This window comes from Talpa occidentalis, unplaced genomic scaffold (assembly GCF_014898055.3).
Source record: "Talpa occidentalis isolate TD23 unplaced genomic scaffold, MPIMG_talOcc4v2.1 talOcc4.7, whole genome shotgun sequence".
NCBI lineage: Eukaryota > Metazoa > Chordata > Mammalia > Eulipotyphla > Talpidae > Talpa > Talpa occidentalis.
This window is the reverse complement of record NW_023605083.1, coordinates 96,003,304-96,029,385: the sequence shown is the minus strand read 5'-3', so window position 1 is coordinate 96,029,385 and position 26,082 is coordinate 96,003,304. Positions and strand designations below refer to the sequence as shown.

The window sequence follows — 26,082 nt, the reverse complement described above, 5'->3', positions numbered from 1 at the left end:
ATTTCCGGAAAGAATTGGCCTTGGGGAAAGCCGGAAACAGAGTAGGGGCGGGGCCGCTCGGGTCGCTCTAGCATTTCCCTACTCTATGGCCACCGCCAATTGACAAGTCTGGAGCGGCCAGCCTCCTCCCTATTGGACGCACGGCCTCACGTAGGCGGGCGGCTCAGTTCTCTGCACGTTGATTGGCTGATCCTGCCACGCGGGCGGAGGGCCTGTGTGTGGGGCACGCGGGCCGAGGTGACCGGCTTCATTCTCCACCCGGGTGGAAGCTGGTGGATGTGGGCGATCCGCTCGCTGCTGCGGGCTGCGGCAGGGCGCACCATGTCGCAGGGAGCCGCCCGCCGCCAGCGGCCGCCCAAGGACCCGCTGCGGCACCTGCGCACGCGGGAGAAGCGTGGCCCGTCTTGGGAGCCCGGAGGCCCGAACACCGTGTACCTGCAGGTGGTGGCGGCCGGCGGCCGGGACTCGGGCGCGGCGCTCTACGTCTTCTCTGAGTACAACCGGTCAGTCCGCCGAGCCTGACATTCCACGGGCCCCCGCAGTGTCTCCTCACCGAGCCCCGCCCGGCCTGCCTTGCCGCGCGCCCAGGAGCCGCACCCGGTTGTGAATAAGCACCTGCCGGAGCTCTGGTTTCCCTTGCTTGACACGTGGGATTTCACTGTCGCAACCGATCTTGGTCTTTCGGCGGGTGGGAGAGCCTAGGTTGCTTACATCCGACAGCCGCAGAGTGTCCGGGAGTCCCTGCAGAACTTCAGACTGGGGTGTAGCTTCCTTTTCCCAAGCCTCGGTGCCCGAGTTCTCCAAACTGTATCCCTTCCCGTGCATCCGGAGGAGAAGAGCCGCATCGTTGGTGTGGGGATGCGGGGCACACAGTTCTGGTGAGGAGAGTTGGTGGGGGAACATCCATCTCTCCCCAGCATACGCCTACACGGGCCCCCCCCATCCCCTCCGCGCCTCTGCTGAGGAGGGTTCGGAATCCTAATAGCAGAATGAGGGTCAGCAGTGCGGGGAGTAGACGTTTCCCCAGATTCTACCATCAGGCGTCCAAAAGGTGTTGAAATTTTAGAGTAAAGGGTCTTCTGAATGTCTTGTGTAATATCTGTCCTGTAGGTATCTCTTCAACTGTGGAGAAGGCGTCCAGCGACTCATGCAGGAACACAAGTGAGTCATCCGTTTTCTTATGGGTTGGGACTGATGATGGAGCTTGAAAGCTGAGGTGAGAGGCAGGTGTGTTTTTATAGCAGAAAGAAGGGTTCCTAGTCAATCCAGTTTGTTCTCAAATGTTTTCTCTTAGGCTGAAGGTGGCTCGTTTGGACAATATCTTCTTAACCCGAATGCATTGGTGTAATGTTGGGGGACTGTGCGGTAAGTGTATTTTTTGCAGGGTCAGAGGCTGGAGGGATGTCTCTGGGATTTGACCCTGTCCTGCTCCCTACACCCCTTATTTATTTATTTTTTTGGTCTCTTTTCTGAGTGCAGGGGAGCAGAAATTCTTTTTACATTAGCTCTGTCAGCTGCAGTACAACACATGAAAAACTGTGACTAAGAAAAACAGATTTTAACAAGGGGACTGCCTCCAAGTGTTACCCTCCTCCTAGTTTCTTGAGTTACTGGACTGGAGCTATGTGACAGTGAATTGGAGAGTGTGGTGGTGGTGATTACAGTGCCCACAATGTTTACCATTGAGAGTATCGGGCAGCTACACGCAGATACCCACTATCCAGCTTACCTCATATTCACACCCACCACCCGAGAAAGTCAAGATTGTGTTCCCACCAAATTTTGTAAGCTTTGTGATGTGGATAAGGAGTGGAGTATTGTACCATTCTATTAATTGCCGCGGACCAGCACAGCAGTAGACGATGAGGCCGTCTCAGGGTTGAGAGAAACGTGCAGGGTGGTCAGGGCGTCGGTGAAAGAAATGACAAACAGACACACTTCAAGAGAGAGTGTAAATCTGAGTGTAATTTTCTTTGAGTTTGTGACCAGTATATATATGTTTTTCAAAAGCACAGGAACAATGAATATCAAGAAATCAGCTTGCTCATGGGCTCAGCCTATCACCAACAGGGTGGTGATCTACATCTGGACCCAGCCTCATTCCTAAGTAGATAGACCATTAGTTTTGTTTTTAAACTATATAATCGCATTTTTTACTAACTACTTTTTTACCTAACCTATATTTTAATTATTACAGGGTTTAGTAATGTTTCATTTGAGTCAGCCTTGTTTTAAGGATTTCATATGATTTTTTAATTAACAAGCAATGACCTTTATAGAAGAAAGAAGGAAGTTTAGAAAGACAATAAGGGATTAAAGTTTGTAGTTCTAGAAAGACAGGATAAGGTTTTTTAGCATTCTTGTAGTGGTTCCTGGTGGTCGTTATCTTTTGATAAGCTTCTGTCTTTTCAGGGAACTTTGCTGTACTTCCCCTGCTTCAGGGTGTTTTGCTGTTCTCCCCCTGCACGCTGGGTCCTTGCCCACCCGGACCTAGTAGGGACCGTAGGGACCTTGGCAAAAGCCATTCCTAAAGGTCACTGCAGGGGGAGGTGCAGCAATTAATGGAGTTGAGAGTAGGGTGAGGCAAGGAGTTACCTAGGATGCAGAATTTAAGACCATCCCTTCACTTGCCTGACTTTACACATTGGTGCATCACTTTACACATGGGTGCTTCACCCCAGTTTCAGTCCTGCCCATTCTGGAGGCCGTTGAGGACCATTTGGTGTCCCATGTACCTCTGGCAAGCAGCATTTTTGCTGGAAATGCCAGGTCCTGCTGCCTGTCATTACAGAAAGCCAATGAGCAGAGACAGGAATTGAATCTCTAAGAAGCACGTTTAGATAGCTGGCCAGTGATCTGAAAGTGGTGGGCATATCACCCAGAAGAAACCACGCCAACATCCCATCTCCAATTGGCTGTTTTATAGTGAGTTGAACAAAAACAGTCAATCTTAAGTGAATCACTTTCTCAAAACAGCCCGTCATAGTTGATGTACTGGTATTTGTTATGTTCACCCCCCCCTTCCCAGAGTTTGCTATCAGCTTCCTGGTTATCTTGACCTTGGTACATCCTGACCTGCTTGTTTAATTTTTGATGGCATCAATGTCTAGCACTCATTGGGGCATCACCAGGGCAGGAATCTCAGTTCAAAGCAAGAGTTTTAGTTTAAAGAAAACAGAAGATTAGTCACATAGTGTGTATGTGCAGGCTGTGCTAGGTGCGTATATGCAGGGCCCTGTGCCATGTGTAGTGCTTTCCCTTCCTCCCTGACCCCCGTCAGTATGTCCTCTCTACACATGTTCCTGATAACCAGAAGCTGCAAGGAGGACAAGTAGGTCATCAGCTGGCTAAGTCAGGAGTGCTGCTCCAGGCAGCAACTGCAGGACAAGGTGACGAGGGACCTGATTGTATTCATCCTTTGTAGGAATGATTCTTACCTTAAAGGAAACTGGACTTCCAAAGTGTGTACTTTCTGGACCTCCACAACTGGTGAGTCTCTCCTGACTCAGCTTTTAAAGTTAATCTCTTTTATAAATGTTGTGACAAGTCTTTCCATTTTTGTAAACCAGTCTTCTACCTTCCAGAGATAACTGATAGCGGAGTATATAGTTCACCTTTCAAGTTAAAGAGACCTGAGTTCAACTCTTTAACAACTGTATGCCCTTGAACAAGTTAACTTTACCTCTGTTTCTTCTTGATCTGTACAATGCCTATACTGTTTCAGAGTTATTAGCCTAGATGACAAAACACTAAATGACCTTGATGTTTGGCACCAAGTGGGAATACAACAAATGGTAGCTTTTGTTTTTATTTATTTATTATTCAGACAGCTTTGTATCTTCCACACCAGCTTATTACATTGTCAAGAACTTGTGTGCACAGTTAAGACTGTTGAATGTAATAGTTCACATCCCAGTTCTTAAGAAGAATTACCAAGACTTCTTAATTCTATCTCCAAAATAATGTCTCATATCCTTCCATTTGTCTTTGTCTCATTAAGGCCTTCACGAGTTGTATACTAAACCTCTCTACTCTAATAGCATCCATTGCCATTCTTGCCCCTTTCTAATCCATCACAGCAGCAGAGTGACCTCTTAATGGCACAACTGCAGGCATGTCACTTCCCATCCGAAACCCTTCAAGGGCTCTGCATTGCATTATGACCCAAACATTCTCCTATGACCCACAAATCTTGTGGCCTTGGCCCTTGACCACACTTATATCTGTATCTGTTTCCAAGCCAGAGCTACATGGGCAGACTCAGGCTTAGCCCCCTGTCCTCCACTGAAGCTTCTTCCCACCTCAGGGCTTTCATTCATACTCGACTTCCCTTCTGTCCTCCATGCCTTTCCTTCTGAAGGGCTTAGCTGGATGTCCAGGGCTTAGCTGGACAACCCATTTACTCAGGAGCCTCCCTGACTGTTGAGACCAGTTGTATCCCAGCCCCCTGCCTTCTTCCTGCTTCTTCCAGAATACATAACAAGACTGCAGCTACTATGTTGTTTATGTTGCCATTTGTTTCACTTTTGTCTCCTCTACTGGATTCTAAGTCTCATGAGTGCAGGGACCCCCATCTCCTCATTGCTAAATCCTTGGCCTCTAAGAGAGTGGACACCCAAAAGTTGCAAGTTCAAAACACTTAATAAAGTTAATGTTGATACCTATAGTACCTGTTACATACTTGATCATGTCACTCAGTTCTGTATTTCAGGTTTAGTATACAACTCGTGAAGGCCTTAATGAGACAGAGACAAATGAAAGGATATGAGACATTATTTTGGAGACAGAATTAAGAAGTCTTGGTAATTCTTCTTAAGAACTGGGGTTTTCATTCTATCTGCTCACATCTTTATTTTCTTTTGCAGGAAAAGTTCTTAGAGGCTATCAAGATATTTTCTGGTCCATTGAAAGGAATAGACCTGGGTATGTCCTGATTGACATTTCTTTCTCACATATGCCTCAGTCTTTCAAATGAGACTTTATTAAAAAAGGAACCCAGGCCTCCCTGGTGGCACAGGGGTTCGATTCCCGGCTAGACAGGGAGAAACCCACATGGCGCGGCAGACCTCTCCTGCCTCGCCTGCTGCTCCCCTCAGCAGTGTCTTTGGTCCATCTGCCTGTTCTGCTCCCCACTCTGTCTCTGGTGAATTCTCTTTTAAAACGGGGGGGGACCTATATTAAACCTAAAAATTAAATGTCTTATCAACACAAGCTGATAAAAATATGGCTTATTGCACTTACTATACTCCCAAATATTAGCCAGGTGGGCAGGGGTGATTTCAGAACTGCCATATGCCCATATGGGTACTGGGTAGCAGTCTCCTGTTTGCACTGTGGCTCCTTCCCTAGTTCTCAGAGTGGTTCTCAGAGTTGCCTTGAATTCCTTGTAGTAGAAAGAGGGTATGTGAATAGAGCGACACACAGGTTTTGTTGCCTACATTTTACCCTGAACCTCAGCTCTGGCACTGCTGGCAATGATGTGGCCCTTTGATGCAATGAGACCTACATGAGGATACCAGCAGGGCCCTGGTCCTGGAGGCCGTGTGCTTCTCCAGCTTGTTAGCACTTCTTGTTCTGGAAACACGGATATTGTATTTCAAAATAAATATCAGCTCTTTCATTTGAGATGGTAGAATCTCTGGCTTCCCAATGCTGAGTGTTAACTTGGACATCTTAACTTTTGAGTATTGGTTTCTTTTTTTTCTTTTGTAATGGGTTGTCATCAGTGATCATGTATCTTTTCATTTGGCTGTAGTGACTCTGTTAACGAAAATACATTTTTGTTTCTTTCCTAAATAATTTAACTGGAAATTCTGAGTAAAGCAATTCATTTGCTGTGGCTAGTGATCTGAAAAGTTAATTTTCATGTTAATGCAGTCACTTTACTGTTTGCCTTTCTTGTAGCGGTGCGGCCTCACTCTGCACCAGAATACAAGGATGAGACCATGATGGTTTTCCAGATCCCCATATACAGTGAGTATGAGGTGTCCTAGGAGGAGGAGGTTGTAGGTATAGGTGAGGAAAGCATGGGTGAAAAGCTGCTGCTTGATACACACTGACTCTGTGTATCCTGCTCTGTGTTCTGGGATGACTGGGAAATTTTGCTGAAGCATGAAGATATGGTTCCTGACATAAAATCAAGGACTGGACATTCACATAGCAGACAATTCAGCAATGTAAAACACTCAAAAACAAGTGCAGACACCCTTGTTACCCACTTGTATGCATTCAGTGCAGTGCTGGGTATATTCATATGACTGAGGAAATTTCCTTACCTCCCTTTCTTCCAAAGCATCCAGATGCCGTACTGGTTGTTCTAGCATCTTTGGGAGAGACAGTTCTATCACTGAGCAGAGGTGCTGGAGAGCTTGGGTATCTTTGAGTACGGGGGGCAGTCCCTGATGACAGGACTGAGGGTAATATCAAGGGAGCGATCTTTGTGTGAGCTCATGGACAACTGCTGATGCTCTTTGATATACTTGAGGGCAACTCTTCTGTGTCTCCTCAGAGGGATCTCTTTTAACACATCTCGAAACAGTGACCCTACCCACTTCAGGAATAATCAGGCCTCTAAGCAGTTCTTGTTTTGATTCCAGGGCTGACCCAGAGTTCCTGGAGGCTCCCAGTGTGCCTCCATGTGATCTTCCTGATGGAATGAAGGAGAAAGAAAAATAAAGAGATATAGTTTCAGCCCTTCAGGAACTTATAAGCTATGGACAGACATTTAATTCATATATAATGATAGTGGTTATACTTTGGGATAGTACCTAATCAAGCTCTGTCAGGAAATAGATTGCTCTCCAACTTGCACATTTGTTGCTGAGGTTAATTTATCACAGATATAAGTACCTCCTTTGATGAGAACTTGGTAGACAGGTTTGCAGGGGGGGTTTGAATAAATATTGGTAACAATAACCAATATTTTGGTTATTGTTGTCAGCGGTCAGGAGGTCACACAAACCTTCTTGGGTCCCAGGAGAGATGTCAGCTCTCTATATCAATGCCATCCCTCAGTCTGTCTAAACAGATAATCATGGCTGGTTTTACCACTTTTGAGGAGTCATCTTGATAGTTTGCCAGGTACTGAAGGGATAGGGACAAGAACCCTTAACAAAGGCCAAAGAGTCCCAGAACTAGTGGGGAGGCTCACACTCTGGGCAGATGGAAGCTAGGAGGGCCGTGAAGGAGGGACCCAGCACGGAGCCACAAGCAAGTAAGGCTGTGGCCTGACTGGGACTCTCCATTCCTGGCTCACCTGGTCAGATGTCTTCTCTCCCCTCCCTGCACCACCACCCCCCAATCCCTCCACTACTCTTTCTAGCTCCCTTTTCCTCCCCCTCAACATGGAACAATTTGCTTCTATGTGTATTGTGTGACGGGTGCTGACCTTGTTTAGCTTGCCGGCCATGTTTTCCTAGTGTCCAGCAGGCATTTACGGGGTGAGTCTTGCAGGAGGGGAAGGCAGAGCACTGTGAGACCAACAGCCATGGTTTTGAGCAGTAGTTTTCTTTGTCTTGGCCTTGAGACTTCACTGACTGCTAGATTATGCTCCTTCTCAGGAACTTGGTAATCTTGGGTCAACGTCTATTGGAGAGTGGTGATAACAAAAAAAGCAGCCTACAACCTGCATGCTTTTTAGGCAGCAAACACCGTTATGTTCCTACTATAGTCAAGGCCTGAGCTGAGCAGAAACAAAAAGATAAGTCAGCTAAAAATGTGGCCCAGAAAGCAGACTGGGTACCTGGCACTTACTTCTGTGCAGGAGGCATGCTGATTTAGTGGGCTAGGCTTGGCCTGGGAGCTCACCTCTGTAGCGTGTGATTTGACTGTTTCCTCTTTTCATCAGGTGAACAGAGGTGTGAAGGGCAACAGCCATCGCAGAGTCCAGAAAGACTCAGTCCACAGCAGTCTTCTGACTCTGGGTCAACTGACAATGAGCAGCAGCTTCCAGATGGTAATGGTACTAAAACACAGCAGCTTGCTGTCAAGAGAATTCTGTTTTCTTAATCTGTCCCCTCTGGCTGCTCTAAGTTAGAATCTTGTCATAAGGAAGCCCTGTGTGTATGATGGATACTTTTTCCTTGGCACATTAGGCCTATGATGAGAGGGACAAGGGTTGTCATAAAGATGGCAGTAGGGAGCTTTGAGGGCTGGTTTGCAGGGCCCAAAACTTGATAGTCTGTTTGCCCAGAGGGCCTGGAAAATTTATACAGAGGGCTTTTATGGTTTACATTAATGCAGAAACTCTTAACCACTAAGATGACAAAGCAGTCATATCAATAAGTGCATCTGATCTTTTCTTCCAAAATGACATCTACTAGAACTAAATTACAGTTCCAAGATGAGATATAGTAAAGGAATGGGGCTGCTTAAGCAGTCTGTTGTCAACTGCTGGGCAAAGCTTGCTTAGTTCCTCTTTCTGTCTTGAGGTCTGCTCTGCCTGATGATGGAGAAGAGGTCAACCCTGTTGGCTATCCTTATTTGGATTGCATGAGTGAAGACTGACACCGCATTTTTTCTGCAAGCCTTTGAAGCTTTTGTGTAACTTCACGTATTCTTATGCTTATTTATAAAATGCATTACAACTTGTTTTTTCCTGCCTTCTCCAGGCCTAGGTAAAATATGTCATGTTTTCAACATTTTACCTGCTATTTCAAAGTTATTCTGGTTGGTGTTTGGTATTTTTCATTTACTCAGCTCTCATATGAATAAGAAAGAAGCGATCCGCTAGAGAAAGAATACAGTGTTTTCTTCCACCTTTGTATTGGAGGAGTTATGTCCATTTAGTTATGTGTGAAGTCAAATTAGGTATCACATCATTGTGGATCTGAGAAGCCTGGAAGCCTTCCCATTTACCTTTCTGTAACTGACTCATTTTTCCTCAGGTGTTCCCCGCAAAATGGGTGGCAGGGATCCCTCCTTGGTGGTAGCTTTCATCTGTAAGGTAAGAGCTCTTCCAGTGGGCTCCAAGTGAGCCTGTCCACCATGACCTGTGGTTAGAACTTTTCCAGTAATGCAAGGGGAGCAGCTCCTAAGTTATCTGTGCCAAGAAGAAACACAGATGCCCTATTCTCAATATTCTACCTATAATTTGACATACTCTCAAATTCTTTTCCAATTGTCTATCCTGTATATATAGATACATTTATATTTGCTTATGATTGGTCCTCTTGGACATCAGAAGTAGTTAAAGGTAGCTTTGCCTTCCCATAACTGAATTAGGCCTTTATGCCATTTCACTGTAGTGGTTAAGCTGCTAACATTGGACTTATTTTAATGTTGGACTCATTTAATATTGCAGACATAGGTCTGCAAATTTGGAGTTAGTCAGATTCTATGAAAATGTTTTTATAATAAGGTATTTTACAATCTGATGAATGGCCTGTTTTTAATAGGATCTTGCATTAAAATTTTATTGTAATCTTCAACAAATGCTTTCATCTAACGTGACCTATGCTCTGACTACACACTGTATTTCTGATTTTTTTAAAAAGCAGTGATGTTGATTTTAAAATATATTTGTAATTTCATACAGCTTGTAGCACCTACAAGTGAAAACAGTTAATAAAGATCAGTAGTAATGTAGGTATCAGTTGAAAGATCGTTGTCAGTATCACTTCCAGCAATGAGAATAATAGTAATAGTTTTTATAAAAGTTTAGCAATGATAGGCTTAATATTTGAGTGTTTGAGTTTTCAGGCAGCAAAATAATGTTCTTTTAAGTAGGTTGTATGGTAATCTTTAGGGTGCATTCTAGACGTCCAGCCTTCCTAAGTAGATTACGTGGAGTACTATGAAATGAGTTGCTTGTGATTCCGGCACAGTCTTGGAAACCCCAGCAGTGGGGGTTGTGACCAGGCAGCTGTTAAAGGAGCTGTAGGCTGCTGCCCTGGCCCTCTAAGTCTTTCCTCCCTGTCTGTCTGCTCCAGCTTCTGAGAGCAGTTTTTGCTGTATCAGCCTGAAGCATCTTTTCCCTCTTCTAAATTATTTGCTGCTTCCCAGCTAAGGGAGTGGAAGGCAGGAAAGCTGAGCCTGTTCAAGTTTTGGAGATCAGAGAAAACAGGCTGTGCAGGTGAGGATCTGAACGACTCTCATGGTAGGAGAGCCTGGACTTGGGACAGCTGTTTGCCTGCTCTGGGCCTTGTGGGCCTTGCATCCTGGCCCTTGTGTCTTCCAGATACTCTGCATTCCTCAGATGGGAACAGGTTTCTCCAGGGGTTGAATTCAGTTTATGGTGTAGGATATGTTTTGCCTGACCTCGGTCTGCAAGTTCCCGTTGAACTTCAGAAACAGTTTCTATCTGAAAATGCATTTGGGTCTGTGGTGCCAGGTCATTTTACATCATTATCTGAAGATGCCACTTAAGCTTTATCACCTTTGTGTTATATTCACATGCCTAAGCTGTCATCCTTCTACCAGGATAATGTTTTCAAGACAGAAAATTCTAGAGTCCTTATTATATTTTAGAATCTAAATTTGAGACTTTGCCCTCAGAATGATTTCTGACTTTGGGCAATTAAAAGGAAATGCGAAGTCTTTATAAAGATCTGAGGAAGAACATTATTTTTTTGTTATTATATGTGAAGCATGTAGAGCTCAAAAATGTTTGGACAGTTTTTAAGGACAGAATAATGGCATCGAGGCTTTGTGATAATGTTTTTCCTTCTTACATAATAAAAGAATATTGAGATTTTTTTTTTTTTATTCTAACTTTCTTCAGTATAAAAGCAACAGCTGGATATTGCCAAGTTTGTGAAAAACAGAGGAGAGGGAACCACCTACCCTTTCCTCACCCTATCGCTGTCACCAGAATATTGTTGTACAGTGACAGGCGTGGTGAGCATTTTTCTGTTAGACAATGTTCTGGCCTGTTCCTTTAGCTATTAATTGAGGAGTACAAGGTGATAAAACAGAATAGTGTTTCTCTTCAATGATACTTGAAAGATACTTTTAACTTGCTACGGATCAGTGACATTTTATGAAATGTAGAATGAGTTCCTGCGGATGATTAAGCACCACGTTTTTAAATCATTCAGCTTTTAGTACTGAAGCATTTCAAAATAAATAACTTCTTCAGAATAGAATATACCTTATCTGAGAGCAATAACCTAACCCCCATTTTAATGAATTATAAGAAAATAACATCAGTGAAAAAGCAAAACCAGAAAACATACTTAAACTTAAGTAAAACCAAGCTTCTTCCTTAGTCACTGAAATTACATTTAAGTTCTCTTTGTCGCAGCTTCATTTGAAGAAAGGAAACTTCTTGGTGCTCAAAGCAAAGGAACTGGGCCTCCCAGTGTGAGTGTGGGGATATGACTATTGGGAACCAGGGGTCGCCGTGCTCATCAGCCCCGTGTCTCACAGAGGGCTCGCCTCTTCATTGCAGTGGGACGGCCGCCATTGCTCCCATCATTGCTGCTGTTAAGGACGGGAAAAGTGTCACTTATGAAGGAAGAGAGGTGAGAACTCCCCTTTCTGTGATGTTTCAGCCATAACAGGTAGTCCCTGGAACATTGGACAGAGTCACTGTGGGTTTAGGCCCCAAAGACAGCACTTTTGAGAGAAGTAAACAGCTTGGATTTCAATACTTGATGACATGATAAAACTGGGTCACTAATCTAAACTTGTCTTGAAGTCAGCACTGCCTGCATGTGGTTATTTTCTCTAGATTGTGTAGGATCTAGTGGTCCTCGCCTAACAGGATGGGTGTTTTCCCTTATACTTGTTGGGTAGTGTCCAGCAACACACTCCATGATGCAATATTGGGCACCAAATATTCCTTTGGTGCGAGGCCCAAAGGAATGAAACTGTGTACTTTACCGATATGTTTTTTCGGGCACCTAAGGATGTTAAGGCCAGTAGCCACAGACTCAAGAGGACCTGTAGTGCCAAGTCTGGCTTGCTGGCCACTCTGGGCTTGAAATGCTATCTGCCAGCAAACTTCCTATTTAAGTAAAAGCAGAGAGTGGGAAATGTGTAGGTAGTGGTTCTTAGGTAGGTTTTATGCTTGCTCCGTCTTCATGCAATGTTGTTAGTGGACTTGAAGGCCAGTGGGTATGTTTGCTGAGCCATGACCTGGCTCTGGGAGAGCATCGTGACCCACTGATTTTGCAGATTTTGCCTGAAGAGATCTGTACTCCTCCGGATCCTGGTCTCGCTTTTGTTGTGGTAGAATGTCCAGACGAAGGATTCATTCAACCCATCTGCGAGAATGCTGCATTCAAGAGGTAATGAGGGGCCTCGAGGAGGGAGAAGTCAGAGCCAACGCTGCTCATGAAGCCCAGCCCAGCATCAACACAGGCACCTCACCTGATCTGCCAGTCGCTCCAGGCAGAGAATGTGTCTCTGGGAATGCTCAGCTTGAAATATCACAGCCAGACTCTTTACCTCAAGGCCAGCCCTACTAGCATGTTTCCATAGCTCTTGGTAATTGGTGGGCCTTGTGTATACAGCCTTGAAGAGAAGTTAGGGAAGAGTGAAAACCATATTCCACTGTGCACAGGAAATCAACAGCCAGTGAGAGTTCTGAGTCTAGACTTAGAATTTCCTTTACTCCCTGTATTCAAGTTAAGGAGGTAGGTCTGAGCTGTTTGAGAGTCTTGGTGCAGAGTCTGTGTGAAGGGACAGGAGCTCAGCTCAACTTTGTTCTGATGGCCTGAGTGCTGTTTTGGTGGCCCCCAAAATGTGACCGACCCATTTAGCAATTCAGGTTTGATCTTGAGTAGAATCTTTGCCGCACACGCACACATCCATGTTTAAATTTTTCTCCCATTCTTAATGTTTTATCTATCCATATTATTTTCCTGTTTTTAATTCTTATTAATCTATATATTTTCACTTATTGTTTTCGTCTATTTAACACAACAAATTCTTTTGGGAAGCTAACCCTCTTTTACATTAGTGTTACAAATGCTTCCTGAGTTCCATTTTTTATCCTCTTTGGATGAATTTGGGGCCCTGGTGTCACAGACTGTGTGTTTTAATAAAATTGTGGGCAGTTAAGCTGTCTGAAGTCACTGTGGCTGAATGTGAACTGAGCTGAGAGCCTTGAGCATTGCTGTGTTGCTGTGAGGTGTAGATACACAGCCATGACCTCTGTGTGTGTGTGCATGTGTCATGTGTGTGCGCTGTCTGTATTTTATTAAGGAAACTGAAAGTAAACATTCTTACTCCCAGTAACATCATTGTGTTAGCAGTTGTCCTCCTAGATGGTTGAATTACAACTTGGGTCCTCTGGAAGGTAGACACTCAGGTGGAATCAGGTGCAAGAGATTTATTAAAGGAAATGTCTGAAAAATTAAGGAGTGAGGGAGTGGGGGAGGCAGGGAGAGCTTGTTCTGCTCTGCAGTTGTGACAGGAGAGGACATAAGAGCTTCAGTCTGCAGCAGCCTGAGAAAGGCTCAGTCAGGGACAGGGAAACCCAGGGCTTGAAAAATAAAGGGCTCCTGTGTCAGCACTGGGGCTCTGCTGTGCTCAGGTCCTGCTGGGACCAGCCTGTGAGAGCTGGTGTGAAGGCTGTGGGCTTCCTGCTGTCCCCAGAGAATGCTGAGCAGTGCCCATCTGTGGCCGCACAGGCTCCGTTTGTCTTTGTGTATGTTCTGAGTTTGTATCACAAAGCAGAGGCCAACTCTTCCTTCTGCCCAGGTACCAAGGAAATGCTGATACCCCCCTCGCCCTGGTGGTTCACATGGCCCCAGAGTGTGTGCTAGCGGATAGCAGATACCAGCAGTGGATGGAGAGGTATGAGCCCCACCCAGCAGCATGCACTGGGAGAGGGGAAGCTCTTCTGTGCAGGACACATTCCGTCTATCCCCTGTCATTCTTAAGCTGCCTACCCAGCTGCCCACATTTTCTCTGGTATTCCTGCCCCTGAATCCTGGGAGCTCCATCTGCACTTGCTATGGAGAAGCACCACCACTAGGTGGCACAGTGTGTTCACGTCCGGCTTGGGTGGGGTCTGTTTCATATGCTTGACACCCTCCACACTGTCCGAACTTGCCTTCGTACGGGTAATTCCACAAGATCTCCTAATTCCACAAGATCTCCCACTCTCTTGGTAGTATGTAGAATATATTTCATTTTCTTTAATCTTCCTAACAATCCTGTGAGGCAGATGATCTTCCAAAATTTAGTAACCAGAGAAAAGGTCACTCAAATTTTTCCCTCATGGCTTCACTGGAGTTACTGAGTGAAGCTCAGAGTGCATAGCAGTCTTGGGTGGCATTTCAGCCTCCCCTTCTGTTTCTCAACTCTTTCCTCAGTAGCTCTGTGTCTCTTGCTTGTCTGCAATTTTCATCTTCTATTGCTTTATGGTTTGAGTCTTAGCATACATTAGGTTATTTCTTTTCCTTCTACTGGGCCCTTTCCTTCCACCCTGTGAAGACTTCTATTTTGTTACCAAACCTGAAGCTATGAGCTCCAAACTTCTTAACTTGTCTTGTTCAACTGGTGGTCTTTCCAACACACCCAAAGGCATTTGAGTTTGGAGAGAACACTGGGGTCTAAGACAGGAGTAGGATAATGCTGGGCCATTTAGCAGTAGTCTTTTTGAACGAGTCGCTTGTTCCCTTGGAACACTTCTTTCACACAGAGCTCCTAATCTAGCTACCACTTAGATGGAATGTTCCCTAGAGGATTCTGAATGTGTAGTCTGTTTTCTTAGGTTTGGGCCTGACACGCAGCACCTGATCCTGAATGAGAATTGTGCATCAGTTCACAACCTCCGCAGCCACAAGATTCAAACACAGCTCAACCTCATCCACCCGGACATCTTCCCCGCACTCGCCAATTTCCACTCTAAGGTAGAGTCACAGCACGGTGCTTGTTGGCCCAGCCTCCACGCCTTGCTTTCTCGCCATCGAGTGTGTTTTTTGTCTCCTTCAGGAAGCAGGTGCCGCCTTTAGTGTGCCCACAGTTCGGGGTGAATGCCTCCTCAAGTATCAGCTCCGTCCCCGGAGGGAATGGCAGAGGTGTGTGTGGGTCTGGGCTTATGGGATAGCTGGGGGTAGGGGGTGGCAAAGCTCTTTGTGGGAAGGACCAAGTAGTCATTATTCATACTTTCAGGCTGTAGGGTCTATGTTGCTGCCACTGCACAGCACAGGAGAACTAGACGAGTCAGTAATTGGCATGGCTGTGCGCCAGTTCATTCCCTGAAATAGGCTGAGCCTAGGCTGGGTTGAGGTGGGAAGATTGGAACCAACAATTATGCTTTCATAAAATTGTTTTCTCTGATAACAACAGTGATAATGTGTTCATTGTTCTGTAACATTGAAAGTAAGGGTGATAAAGAAAATCAATCCCCCATAATCCTACTGGCTCAAGATACTGAGTGTTAACATTTGTTGTGTTTTGTTGTTGTTTTTTTTTTTAACTTTGAGAACAGGGGACTATATTTAAAAAAAAAAAAAAAAAAAAAAATGTGGTTTTATGACCTGGCATGCTGTCAGTCCTTTCATTACAGACCCTTCAGTAATGAGATTTTTCTTGGTGTTCTAGATAGGGACGTTGGTTCATTTGAGATTCTGCCAACTTCTTGCTATTTTAATGAAATAATGACATCTGTAAACTTGTGATTGGAATTCTGTCCCGTTAGAGTAATTCTTAAGATGTGGGGATACTGAGACAACTATAAAGACTGTTGGTCAACATAAATTACCATCCAGAAAGGCCATGCCAGTCATTTTACACCCCAGCCAGTAACGAGACTTAGCCATGTTCTCGATTATTACTGGGTGCTCTGTGCTGTGCTATTGAATAGTTGGGCCCTCACAGTTGGTGCCTGACTGGGGCCTACCGACGGTGTCTTGTGGTTAAAGAGCAGGTTGTCTCCTTGTCAATGTCTGCACAGGTAGTCCATGAAGCTGTGATTGACAAACCTGATATTTTTACTCACCATGTACGTGGGAAAGATTTAGCTCTTGGGTCCTGCCCCAGGGACCTGCTGAATTTGAACCTTTAGAGTTAAGCCTGGAACTCACTTCCTAAGCACCCGGGTGCTCCATTAGGCTCAAGAGCCACCCATCCACAGCTGGCTGCTCAGTGTGTGCAGGACACTCAGTATGCGCCAGAGCAGCAGTGTCACATTGTGGGGGAGCTTGCTAATAGGCAGGGTATCTGGCTGTACCCCAGAGCCAGTGTCTGCATCTTGAAAGCCACTACCTTGGCTCTGGGCAGTTTTGCCCTCCCTCCCATGACTCCCAGGGGAATTGCTGGATGGTCACAGATCTAGAGGACAGGGAGGCTGCACAGACCTGGCCCCACCCCAAATGTCAGCAGTGCCAGTTGCCGGACTTTGAGCTGAGATGTTCTGAAGTCCTAGGGCTCTTCAGAACTTCATGAAACCCCCAATTAGCTGAGAAAGGTTCTATAAGGTAGGAGAATAGAACTGCCCGAGGTCTTAGTTGCTTATCTTTCCTTTTGATTTGAAAGAGCTTACCGCAAGTGGTCTCCATGCACTGAGTCTAGATATTCAAACCAGTGAGGCCACACACCCACTTTGGTCACCTGGGATGCTTTTCTGTCTGCAGGGATGCCATTGTTACTTGTAATCCTGATGAATTTGTGGCTGAGGCCCTGGAGCTCCCAAATTTCCAGGAAAGCGTACAGGAATGTCGGAAGGCTACCCAGGATGGTCCTGTCCTGGCAGGTGAGTAGAAGAACAACGACCACCACTCTGCTGGGCCTCTGCCCTCCTGCAGGTGTTTGCACAAAATGGTGTCACAGGGTGACAAAGTCTAGCTGGACTCACAGTGCTCCCCTATTTACAAACACCGGTGCCTGCCCTCTCTGACCAGTTAAGTGGGAATGTTTGGTAATAAAGCCCCAGCATCTTGCAGGGCACACACTGAGTGCAGCAGTTCTGGGAATTCCTGGAGACACTATGGAAAGAACTTTGAGCAGGAGCTTGGCCAACTTGGGACCTTGTCCTGGTTTTGCTATAAGTGTCCCTGGAAGATTTGGCCACATCACTCACCTTGTTAGGCCAGGAAAGTAGTTTGGGGAACTTCACAACCGCTGTTCCAGAACTTGGTTTTTCCAGTGGATGTTCAACTAATGATGGAGATAAGAGTGTGTTGAGACAGAAGGCAGGTTTAGGCGCTTATTCATAACCCAACTCTCCCAAACTTGAGGCTTTCTGTGGAAGTCTGGCTCAGGCCTCTGTGAATCTGTTGCCGCCTCCTGTCAGTCTTCCCATCTGTGTTTAGGAAGACTAACTTCCTGCCCTTACTTCCCTCTGGGTTTGTGTCTGGATTTCTGGTTTGTTTGTTGAAGGTCCATTGACTTGCTCGTGAACACTCACATGGGGCCCACCGTGTTGTCCTGTGAAGGGGCTCATGCTTCAGAATTATCCAGTATACTTGGGTTTGAATCTGAGCTCTGCCTCTCACTCTCTGGAGAGCAGATCTTCTGAGCCTCTTTCCTCACTGCAAATTGGGGCATTTCCTTACCCCACAGGGCCATTATGAGCACACATGGGAAGAGCCCATCTGTAAGAGCTGGATACCGGTTGGGTGCCAGCCCCTGTAGTAAATGAGGGCTCAAGGCACAAAGAAGTCCCCTTTCTTGTTTAAAAGACTTAGAACAATTCTGGAGAAAGGACTATAGCGATCACTTGTTCTCCCTCCCTACTGGCCCTTTAGTCATAGACTGGCCTCTCCCTAAAAAGGAGGCCATTAATATAAAGGTGCCTGCCTCATTGCTACATCAGTCCCTCTAGGAAGCTGAATCTACTCATCTCACAGCTGAATGCTGGCTCACTTTTGCCCTAAACAAGTGGAATCTTTCATATGTTTATTTGCATAGAGAAAAGAAGCCAGTATCCAGAAATCATCTTCCTGGGAACAGGGTCTGCCATCCCAATGAAGATCCGAAACGTCAGCTCCACACTTGTCAACATAAGGTATTACTCTTCCCCTGAAAACTTGCATCAAGGATCATGTTAATTTTTTAAACAAAAATCCTGCTCTGTGCACCAGGCTGATTTCAAATGCAGTAATGCAAAATCTTTTCGTTGTGGCTAGAGGGCCCCGGAGGTGGGCATTACTGCATTTTATAGACTCCTCAGCAGCTAACTTAGACTTCTGGGAATCACCACAAACACACTGTCCCCTGTTCTGTCTTTTGGTAAAAACGGCTGCTTCTACTGCAGGCCGTACACCTTGCAAAGAAATGATCTCAGCACTGACATTAATCTCGGGAGGCAGTGACTACCCATTTTATTGGTCAGTAAAGTGGTGCTCAGAGAGGTTTCTACTCTCTAGTTCCTCAGCTGGAAAGTGGCAGGTCACAGTGTGAATTGGTGTCTTAACTGCTACATGGGGTTATCCCTGTAGCCAGTTTCTGCTGATAAGGGAGACAGCTTCTGAGTTTTGTGCATTTATTTTATGTTCAGCCCCTTAACTGCATGTTGTTTCAATTGATTCTCTTGAATTGGCCTGCAGCTGTTTGTTTGCAGAGATTTGCAGGCATTGTGAAATGTTCGTGGTATTTCTGCCGGTGTGCACGTGAAGGCAGGCAGGTTGGGAAGTACCAGCTTTGTTTTTTAGTTTTGATTTGTCCTCTTAGATACTAGCTGTGAAATAACACATAAGATGCCCTGATGTGGTAAATATAGTCAGGTGTCAATTAATAACAGGGACATGGTCTGAGAAATGCATTGCCAGGCAGTTGATTTTGTTGTGTGACTGCAGCTACTACACCTCTAGGCTCTGTGTAGGGATCACCTGCACATGTGTGTAGGGTGTGTCATTCATTGCAGCTTCGTTAAGTGGTGCATGATTGTTACACAAATGAGGGGTGTGTTTGTCTTGGAACTGGAGAGCTGTAATACAGCAGCCTGGCAGGGCCCGGCCTTTAGTAGAGGTGGGATGTTCAGTGAAGAGGGTTTCATGCAGAACCTTAAGAGCGGGCCCTTAAGCCCACTGTAGTTCAGTGGAATGCACTGGCACTGTCTTGCCTTCCTTTGCTTTGCCCCCCAAATGTAGTGTGTCTCGTACCTTGATGCTCCCGTCTGAAGACGGAGCAGCTCTCTCAGTCTCACAGCTCCTCCCAGAGGACAAGGCCTGAAGGAGACATGATTCTCCCCTTAGAGTAGAGGTGGGGATGGGTTGCCCATCAAAACAGCCTGTGGTATTTGTGGAGCTGAAACTCCTGTGGAGCTGAAACTCCTACGGGAGCCTAGCCAAGCCAGAAGCTCTGATGGCAGCAAAGTCACACTCCCCTGGAGGAGCATCCATGTGGCCAGCTTTAAGGATGTGGCTGAGGAACGAGACCTGCTTGAAAAGGGAACAGATCAGATGTCATATGTACATAGTGCCTGTCTCTGGTGTTACTGACTGGAGTTGCACAGACTGGGGTCAAGCTAAATAACAAGAGTGTCACCAAGGGGACGATGTGCTTTTGCCCTCCCACATAAACTTTTTTTTGGATACATGGCATTTGCATAGCTCTGTGTTACTTTCTAATACTTAACAGATTTCAGGTTCCATGGTTAATTCTTTTATGGGATGACGATGGACCTCTAAAACTGCCTTTGTATTTATATAATCTCCTCAAAAAAAAAAAGAGTATGAGAATAAATGGAAGACATATTACCACAGCTGCTCCCTGCTCTTCTCTCTAAGACAACAATCTAAACCCTCGGGAGCTTTTCTTACCTTGGCCTCTGCTCTTCTCCCTAGCTCTGACAAGTCCCTGCTCTTGGACTGTGGCGAAGGCACGTTTGGGCAGCTATGCCGTCACTACGGAGATAAAGTGGACAGGGTCCTGGGCAGCCTTGCCGCCGTGTTTGTGTCCCACCTACATGCAGATCACCACACGGTCAGTGCCGGGGTGACCAGGGGGGCCTCCTGCCTAAGGGGAGCCGCACTCACTCTGTGCTGTCCCCTGCGTCCATGCTGCAGCTTCCCAAACTGGCCTCGAGCTTTTGTTTCCCACTGGGTGATGGTCTTTTCCAAAATCCAAGTTCAGTCATCCCACTCAATTTGATGGCCCAGTATTTCTGTTTTTCCACCGCCATGTCAGTAGGGTTTTGCCTTCATCCGTCTTGTCCTGAATCTTGCCTTCTCAGCTCGCCTGCTCAGAGGGAACTTCAATCAGGGATGGGAGACTTGGTCTCCTAGGGGCGACCTCTTTTCTGGTAACATAGCTGTGACATTTCAGGGTTATGGCTCAGCACACACCAGCCCCCAATTCTGACTGTGTTGGAGGGCTGGCGCTGGTAGGACTAGGAACCCCTGCAGGGGAGGACTCTAGGACCAGAACATGGGGGAGAAAGTTTGCACATGGCTAACCTTGTCTCGCTTTTCCTTCCCAGGGCTTGGTAAACATCTTGCTGCAAAGAGAACATGCTTTGGTGAGTGTGGCCTCTGATTTTACTGACTTTGAGTTTTGGTGAGCCACACATAACCATTCAAACTCCTATTCTAAACATGTTTATCAAGATGTTCTCTCCTTGATTTGGCTCTCTGATTGCGCTATTTCAGGCATCTCTGGGCAAACCATTTCACCCTTTGTTAGTGGTTGCCCCAACCCAGCTCAAGGCCTGGCTACAGCAGTACCACAACCAGTGCCAGCAGATTCTGCAGCATGTCAGGTGAGTCCCGAGCAGCCTGGCGGCTGAGGCCACTGTTTTCTACTTCCTTCGTGAGCCAGAAGCTTCTCCTGGGGAGGGTTAGCAGTTGCCCCCAGCAACCTTGCCCTAGACTTGGTACCAGATAGCAGAAGCAGGAGAGAAATGCTTTGACTGAACAGAAACCATTAGGTGGTTCCCACTCAGGCCTCATTTCAGTTCTGTTCAACTTTTTAGACTTTTGCCACCACTCTTCCATGAAACAGTTCAGGGCCAAGTGCCCAAGTAGTGACTGCACGGTCGTGCCCACACCAGGTGGAAGAAGGACCCATGTCCACTCCAGGGGAGCAGGTCCACCTGCCCGGCATCCATCCATTGCCAGAACTATGGGCAATGCTTACTTGTTAGGTTCTTGCAGGGGCCAGGTGGGGTTAGGTTTTTTGTTTTTTTTTTTTTAATTGACTACTCTTTCCCCATTTCAGTGAGTGATTTAAACTGTTCTTTATAATGATTTTGAGGGACTCCAGCCAAAGACTTATTCAAGTTAAAATGTTTAATGTTTACTTATTTTTTTAATTTTTGCTTAAAATTTTTTCTTCTACTGTTTCATCTTCTCACAGTATGATACCTGCTAAATGCCTTCAGAAAGGAGCAGAGGTCTCTAACCCTGCAATTGAAAGGTTGATTAATTTGCTGATGGAAGCCTGTGATTTGGAAGAGGTAATGGGGTGGGTGTCCACGGGAGTGGGAGGGTCCGGTGGAAGCACAGCTGCAGAGCAATTTGCGCCCCTTCAGTTTCAGACCTGCCTGGTCCGGCATTGCAAGCATGCCTTTGGCTGTGCACTGGTCCACACATCCGGCTGGAAAGTGGTCTATTCCGGAGACACCATGCCCTGTGAGGCTCTGGTCCAGATGGGTGAGTAGAGGAGGCAGTGAGAGTGCTTTGGGTTTTGTGGAACTGGCGGTAACCTTGCAGAGGCAGCAAACTCTGGTCCCACCTGACAGCCTCTGGTTGTCCTCCTAATATGCAGACAAGCCACTTGGCCAGGGCTGAGAGTGATTGGGCCAGAAAACAGCTGTGGACCCAGGGCCGAGTGCTTCTCAGGCAGAGGACTCTGCTCCCAGGCCTGTGTTTACTCCCTAGGGAAAGATGCCACCCTTCTGATACATGAGGCCACACTGGAAGACGGCCTGGAAGAGGAAGCCGTGGAAAAGACACACAGGTAGCAGAGACAGCTGAGCCCTTGTCACCGACCTGGCCTCCCTCCCCCAGGAGGGAGCCTCACATTGGCCTGCGCAGCCTCACATTGGCCCCATTGGGGAAGACTCCCTTCAGGGTCACGAGGCCAGCCTGCTTCCTTCCAAAGAGCCATAGGGTCTTTTGAACTGGGGTGCTTCTCTTCAGTACTTCCCACTGTTATTTCTACAAAGTTCCCTCGGCAAGATTCTGGGGGAGGCAGTTTTTGAGTGAAAGGAAAATATGCTGGGAAAAAAAAAAAACATAAGCCACATCTGGAAATTTCCAGGGGAAGTTGAGGAATGGGGGGACTGGATCCTGGCCACTTATTGTCATGAATGAATGTCTTACCCCAAGTAAGAAGGCCCTGCTTTTTCTCAGGTGCCCTCACTGACAGGTTTGACAGGCAGTACCGAGCCTGGGCTTCATTTGGGGGAGCACATGGAGATGTGGCTCTTGGAATGGTTTGTCAGCTAAAGATATACCAACTGAGGAGCCTGCCTGCTGGGAGGTTCCTGGGAGCCGGAGAAGACTGTGAGCTGGGCCTGTGCTGGTGCTAAGTCCTGCCCTGCTGTCCAGCTTCAGTCTTACTTCCTTTCTTTCTTTGCAGCACTACCTCCCAAGCGATTGGCGTGGGGATGCGGATGAATGCGGAGTTCATCATGCTGAACCATTTCAGTCAGCGCTATGCCAAGATCCCCCTCTTCAGCCCTGACTTCAACGACAAAGTTGGAATTGCCTTTGACCATATGAAGGTCTGTATCTCACAAGGACTGTGTGGGGTGGCCTGGGGGAGAGAGAACCCTCCACCCACATACTTGAGGCTGGCCCATGGGAGGACCCTGTAGGCAGACATAGGGTCCCATCGCTGGAAGTCACTGAGAGCCTTTTGGGGGGCCTGAACTTTGAGCCTCACTCACGGGAGATAAGGGTGTTCTCTCCTCTCCTTGCTCTCAGCTTCTCAGAATGAAGGGTGGGGGATGAGGTTTTGTTTGAGGACCTTGGTTTTCAAAGTCCTGACAGCCTTTCCTGAGGTCCATTCCATTTGCCACCCTCAGCCCAGAGTGAGGAGTCTGCACCCCTTTCTGTAGAGGGCCTCCTCCCCATCTCTGTGTGGCAGTTTCTTTCTTCTCCCAGTTGAGGGTTGGTGAGGAAGGGGAGTGGTGCAAGCAGACGACTCCTTCCACTCCAGCCCTCTCTGAGGTATGTCCTTGCCCTTCCTCTTGCATCCAGGTCTGCTTTAGAGACTTCCCGACAGTGCCCAAGCTGACTGCCCCCCTGAAAGCCCTGTTTGCCGGTGACATCGAGGAGATGGAGGAGCGCAGGGAGAAGCGGGAACTGCGGCTGGTGCGGGAGGCCCTCCTTTCCAGAGAGCGGGCTGGTGACCATGAGGACAGCGAGCCCCAGCAAAAACGGGCCCACGTGGAGGAGCCTCTTAGTCCACAGAGCAAGAAGGTCAGGGCAAAGTGAAGATCCTGAGGCTCTGAGCTCTGCAGGCTCACATCTCCTGCCCCACACACAGGCAGCGCGGGTACTTCAACAGGAAGGAACTTTGGAGTAGGTGAGTTGAAGCAGGGCCTTGACTTGGCTCCTGGGTACTAGCCTGCTAGATCCTCCTATGACTGGTGTTTGGCAAAGCCAGGAACAAGAGGCTGCCCAGTGGAAGCAAGCAGGGAAGTAAGGCATAAGGAAAAACTGGCACCACCCCCCACACTTACTCCAGCCAACTGATTCCCTCTGCAAGCCAGCAACAAGCCAAGTCCAGGAACCTTGGGTGGTGTACATGAACTCTTAAGTATCCAAGATTAAAGGAATAGTAATTCCAAAGAAACAGAATGCAATAAAGATTCCATTTGGAACCTGCGTGCTTTGCTTCATCCTGGTGCCACCTCCAAGCAGAAGTTTCCACGGGCAGTGTCGCTGCTGCCAGGTACCTGATGTGCCCAGAAGCCAGCTCTGATGGAGACAAGGACCCTTGGTGCCTGTCCTAGGCAGCCAGTACTGCTCAGCAGTCTAGTTTCTTGACAGAAGTCAAGTTTTACTGGCGCAAAGCAGTGGTATGGCCTTTACACACTCAAGAGCCCGGGACCTGTGCAGTGGCTCAGGAAAACAAGTCTTCCTGTTGTTCCAGGTGAAAATGGAGACAGTAGGTCTGCTCTTCCTTGCCCATAATGAGAACCAGAGTCACTAACTACCCTTGAAGTATTGAGAAATATCACATCAGCTGGTCCCCTCCCCCTTCTTTTGGGATTTAACAACACAGGTTAGTGCTTAGAAATCGAGAAAATTCATTTTCAATGAATCTGGCATTTATGTATTCTCCCCACTCAGGAGAATATAGAGAAAGAACTAAAACTCAGGTGATGAGAGAGACCCAGATTAAGGACTTGGCCTTGCCCAAACCTGCCTCAGGTTCCTCCTGAGGCAGCTAGAGATTGATTCCCTTGTCCCGCAATTTCATTATTAAAACAAGATATGCCACGCCACGCTCAGGGATAATAAATCTATTTTAATAACGTTACTTTTGACAACTATTTGTACATGTATTTAAAGGTAACTTTCCATCCCCGGGCTCCGTTACAAATTGGGTACTGAACCACCCTTTACCAGGAAATGAGCAAAGCTGTTAACATCAAAAATCTGCAAATCCTGCTGTCAGTTAAGGGTTATTTTACACTGTGTTGGGAAAAATAACTGAGCATTTAAGTTTCTCATTGTACATCTGTACATTGGTTTAGATTGAATGGCTCAAATTAAACAAATATAGAGAGATTTCATATATACAAATATTATAGCAATGTTTAGGTATATCATATCTATTTTAAAAGGATAAAACTGTGAAGTTTGACTGTGCATGCATGATCTGAATCTGTTTCTCGCTCCCTTAATCCTCAAGTGTGACCCAGCCCCCCAGTGCCTTCCTGGCCCTCCTCCTCAAGAGTGGGTGGGACTCCATGAGACAGGGTGAGTACCTGTGCAGGAAGCCAAGCTGGTGGCACTGCAGGGCCCTTCGCGCAGCCTGCAGGCTCTGCTGGCTGGTTCCACGGTCCTCGGCATGCTTTGGGTAACAGAATTATTGCTATTCACTTGTGACCTCCAGAAAGAAGAGGCAGGCTCCTGGACCCCAAGTCCCCATTGAGCAGGGTGGCCTTGGGAATGTGAAGGAATAGAATTATATCTGATAGCTCATGTTTTGGGATGTGGGGAGCTACCTTTGGTTCCTCCAGACACCCTCAAAATCATATTTATTTTTTTTTAAATCAGACATAAGAAACAATTTCTGTTCCAGGCCATTTACTTTAGATGCCACCAATTAATGGCAGCCCTATAGGCTTTCATAGTGGCTGGCCCTCCCCTCCAGCAGGCAAAAGTCTGTGCCCCAAGATGCCTAGAATTCCAGGGTTCATCCTGAAGGAAGTGTAAGGGTCCCCTTACACTTCTACAGCTGACATAGCCAGGCTTGATGTTAGCTCTCAGGGTGCAAGAGGCAGCCCCCAGGTCTAATAGACAACTCCCCCACACCCCCACCCTGCAAAGGACATTGCCCACAGGCACTCTCTTGGGTCAAGAGAGGGGTGTTGCTTGGCATGGAAGTTGAAAGTGGATTAAAATAGGCACAAAGTCAAAAGGCAAAGATCAAAAAAAAAGGCCAAAGTCACCACCTGAAGGGAACAAACACAATCTGTACCACCGACATTTGCCACACGGGCTGGAGAGGGCAGTTTTCTGCAAAACTCCAACCTCGAGTTGGCAGTGACAGCAAGGAGCCAACGGAGAACACTTGGCAAGCCCAGGGAGCTCTGGCGGTATGTGTCTGTCTGGGGCTCATGTATGTACACGCGTGTCGGGGGCAGGGCGCCATGTCAGAGGGCGGTGCTCTCAGACTCTTCCTCTGAGTCCCTCTTCTCAGTCACCGAGTGTCGCCGCACGTGCTCCAGGGGACTCAGGCGGAGCGTCGACCCGAGCTCTACGTGGATGGAGGGGATATCAAACTGGACAAGATCTGCAAGTTGGGAGAGAGTGAGGTGGCTGAGAAGGGGCGTCCGGCTAAGGGGACACTGGTGGCAAGCAATACAGCCAGCATTGGGAAGCGGCGGTGGACCAGCCACTGAGGGCCAGCTCATTTAGGGGCCAGCTTAAGCATTCTCTTGCAGGACTGGCCAGTTTGCTGCTACATTACAAGCCTATAGGACAGTTTCGAGGATCTTGCTGGACAGTTTAGAGGAACGCTACACCGCCTCCCCAGGAAATGTCAAGTTATACTGATACCCTC

The 26,082-nt window shown here is 46.9% G+C and overlaps 2 protein-coding genes across 6 annotated transcripts in view; one reads left to right on the top strand and one right to left on the bottom strand.

Moving 5' to 3' along the window:
- Window positions 1-261: 261 nt before the first annotated feature.
- Window positions 262-24,706, top strand: ELAC2 (elaC ribonuclease Z 2). Of its 2 annotated transcripts, none has more exons than XM_037494780.2 (24): window positions 262-503; window positions 1,111-1,161; window positions 1,295-1,365; window positions 3,425-3,489; window positions 4,866-4,923; window positions 5,905-5,973; window positions 7,847-7,954; window positions 8,886-8,944; window positions 11,243-11,301; window positions 11,390-11,462; window positions 12,118-12,230; window positions 13,648-13,743; window positions 14,666-14,804; window positions 14,887-14,972; window positions 16,530-16,648; window positions 17,806-17,902; window positions 19,683-19,821; window positions 20,318-20,356; window positions 20,487-20,596; window positions 21,193-21,292; window positions 21,368-21,488; window positions 21,717-21,795; window positions 22,420-22,564; window positions 23,043-24,706. In XM_037494780.2, exons 1-24 carry the CDS (start codon window positions 277-279, stop codon window positions 23,277-23,279), a joined length of 2,460 nt encoding a protein of 819 aa, XP_037350677.1. In that variant the 5' UTR covers window positions 262-276; the 3' UTR covers window positions 23,280-24,706. The 2 variants fall into 2 exon arrangements, with proteins under 2 accessions (XP_037350677.1, XP_037350676.1); XM_037494779.2 differs by having other exon boundaries at window positions 7,847-7,960.
- Window positions 24,295-26,082, bottom strand: part of ARHGAP44 (Rho GTPase activating protein 44) — a 146,872-nt gene continuing 145,084 nt past the window's right edge. For 3 of the 4 annotated variants that reach the window (XM_054689774.1, XM_037494784.2, XM_037494785.2), the window contains one exon: window positions 24,295-25,812. In XM_054689774.1, the coding sequence (XP_054545749.1) occupies window positions 25,673-25,812 (140 nt within the window). In that variant the 3' untranslated portion in view covers window positions 24,295-25,672. The remainder of the gene's footprint in view (window positions 25,813-26,082) is intronic. The other variant, XM_037494783.2, reaches the window with a different exon arrangement.

Coding starts and splice junctions, on each gene's coding strand:
- ELAC2 (XM_037494779.2), top strand. CDS start 277: ATGTGGGCGATCCGCTCGCTGCTGCGGGCTGCGGCAGGGCGCACCATG. Junction 7,961..8,885: donor GCAGCTTCCAGATGGTAATG/GTACTAAAACAC, acceptor ATTTTTCCTCAG/GTGTTCCCCGCAAAATGGGT. Junction 14,973..16,529: donor CCCCGGAGGGAATGGCAGAG/GTGTGTGTGGGT, acceptor TTCTGTCTGCAG/GGATGCCATTGTTACTTGTA.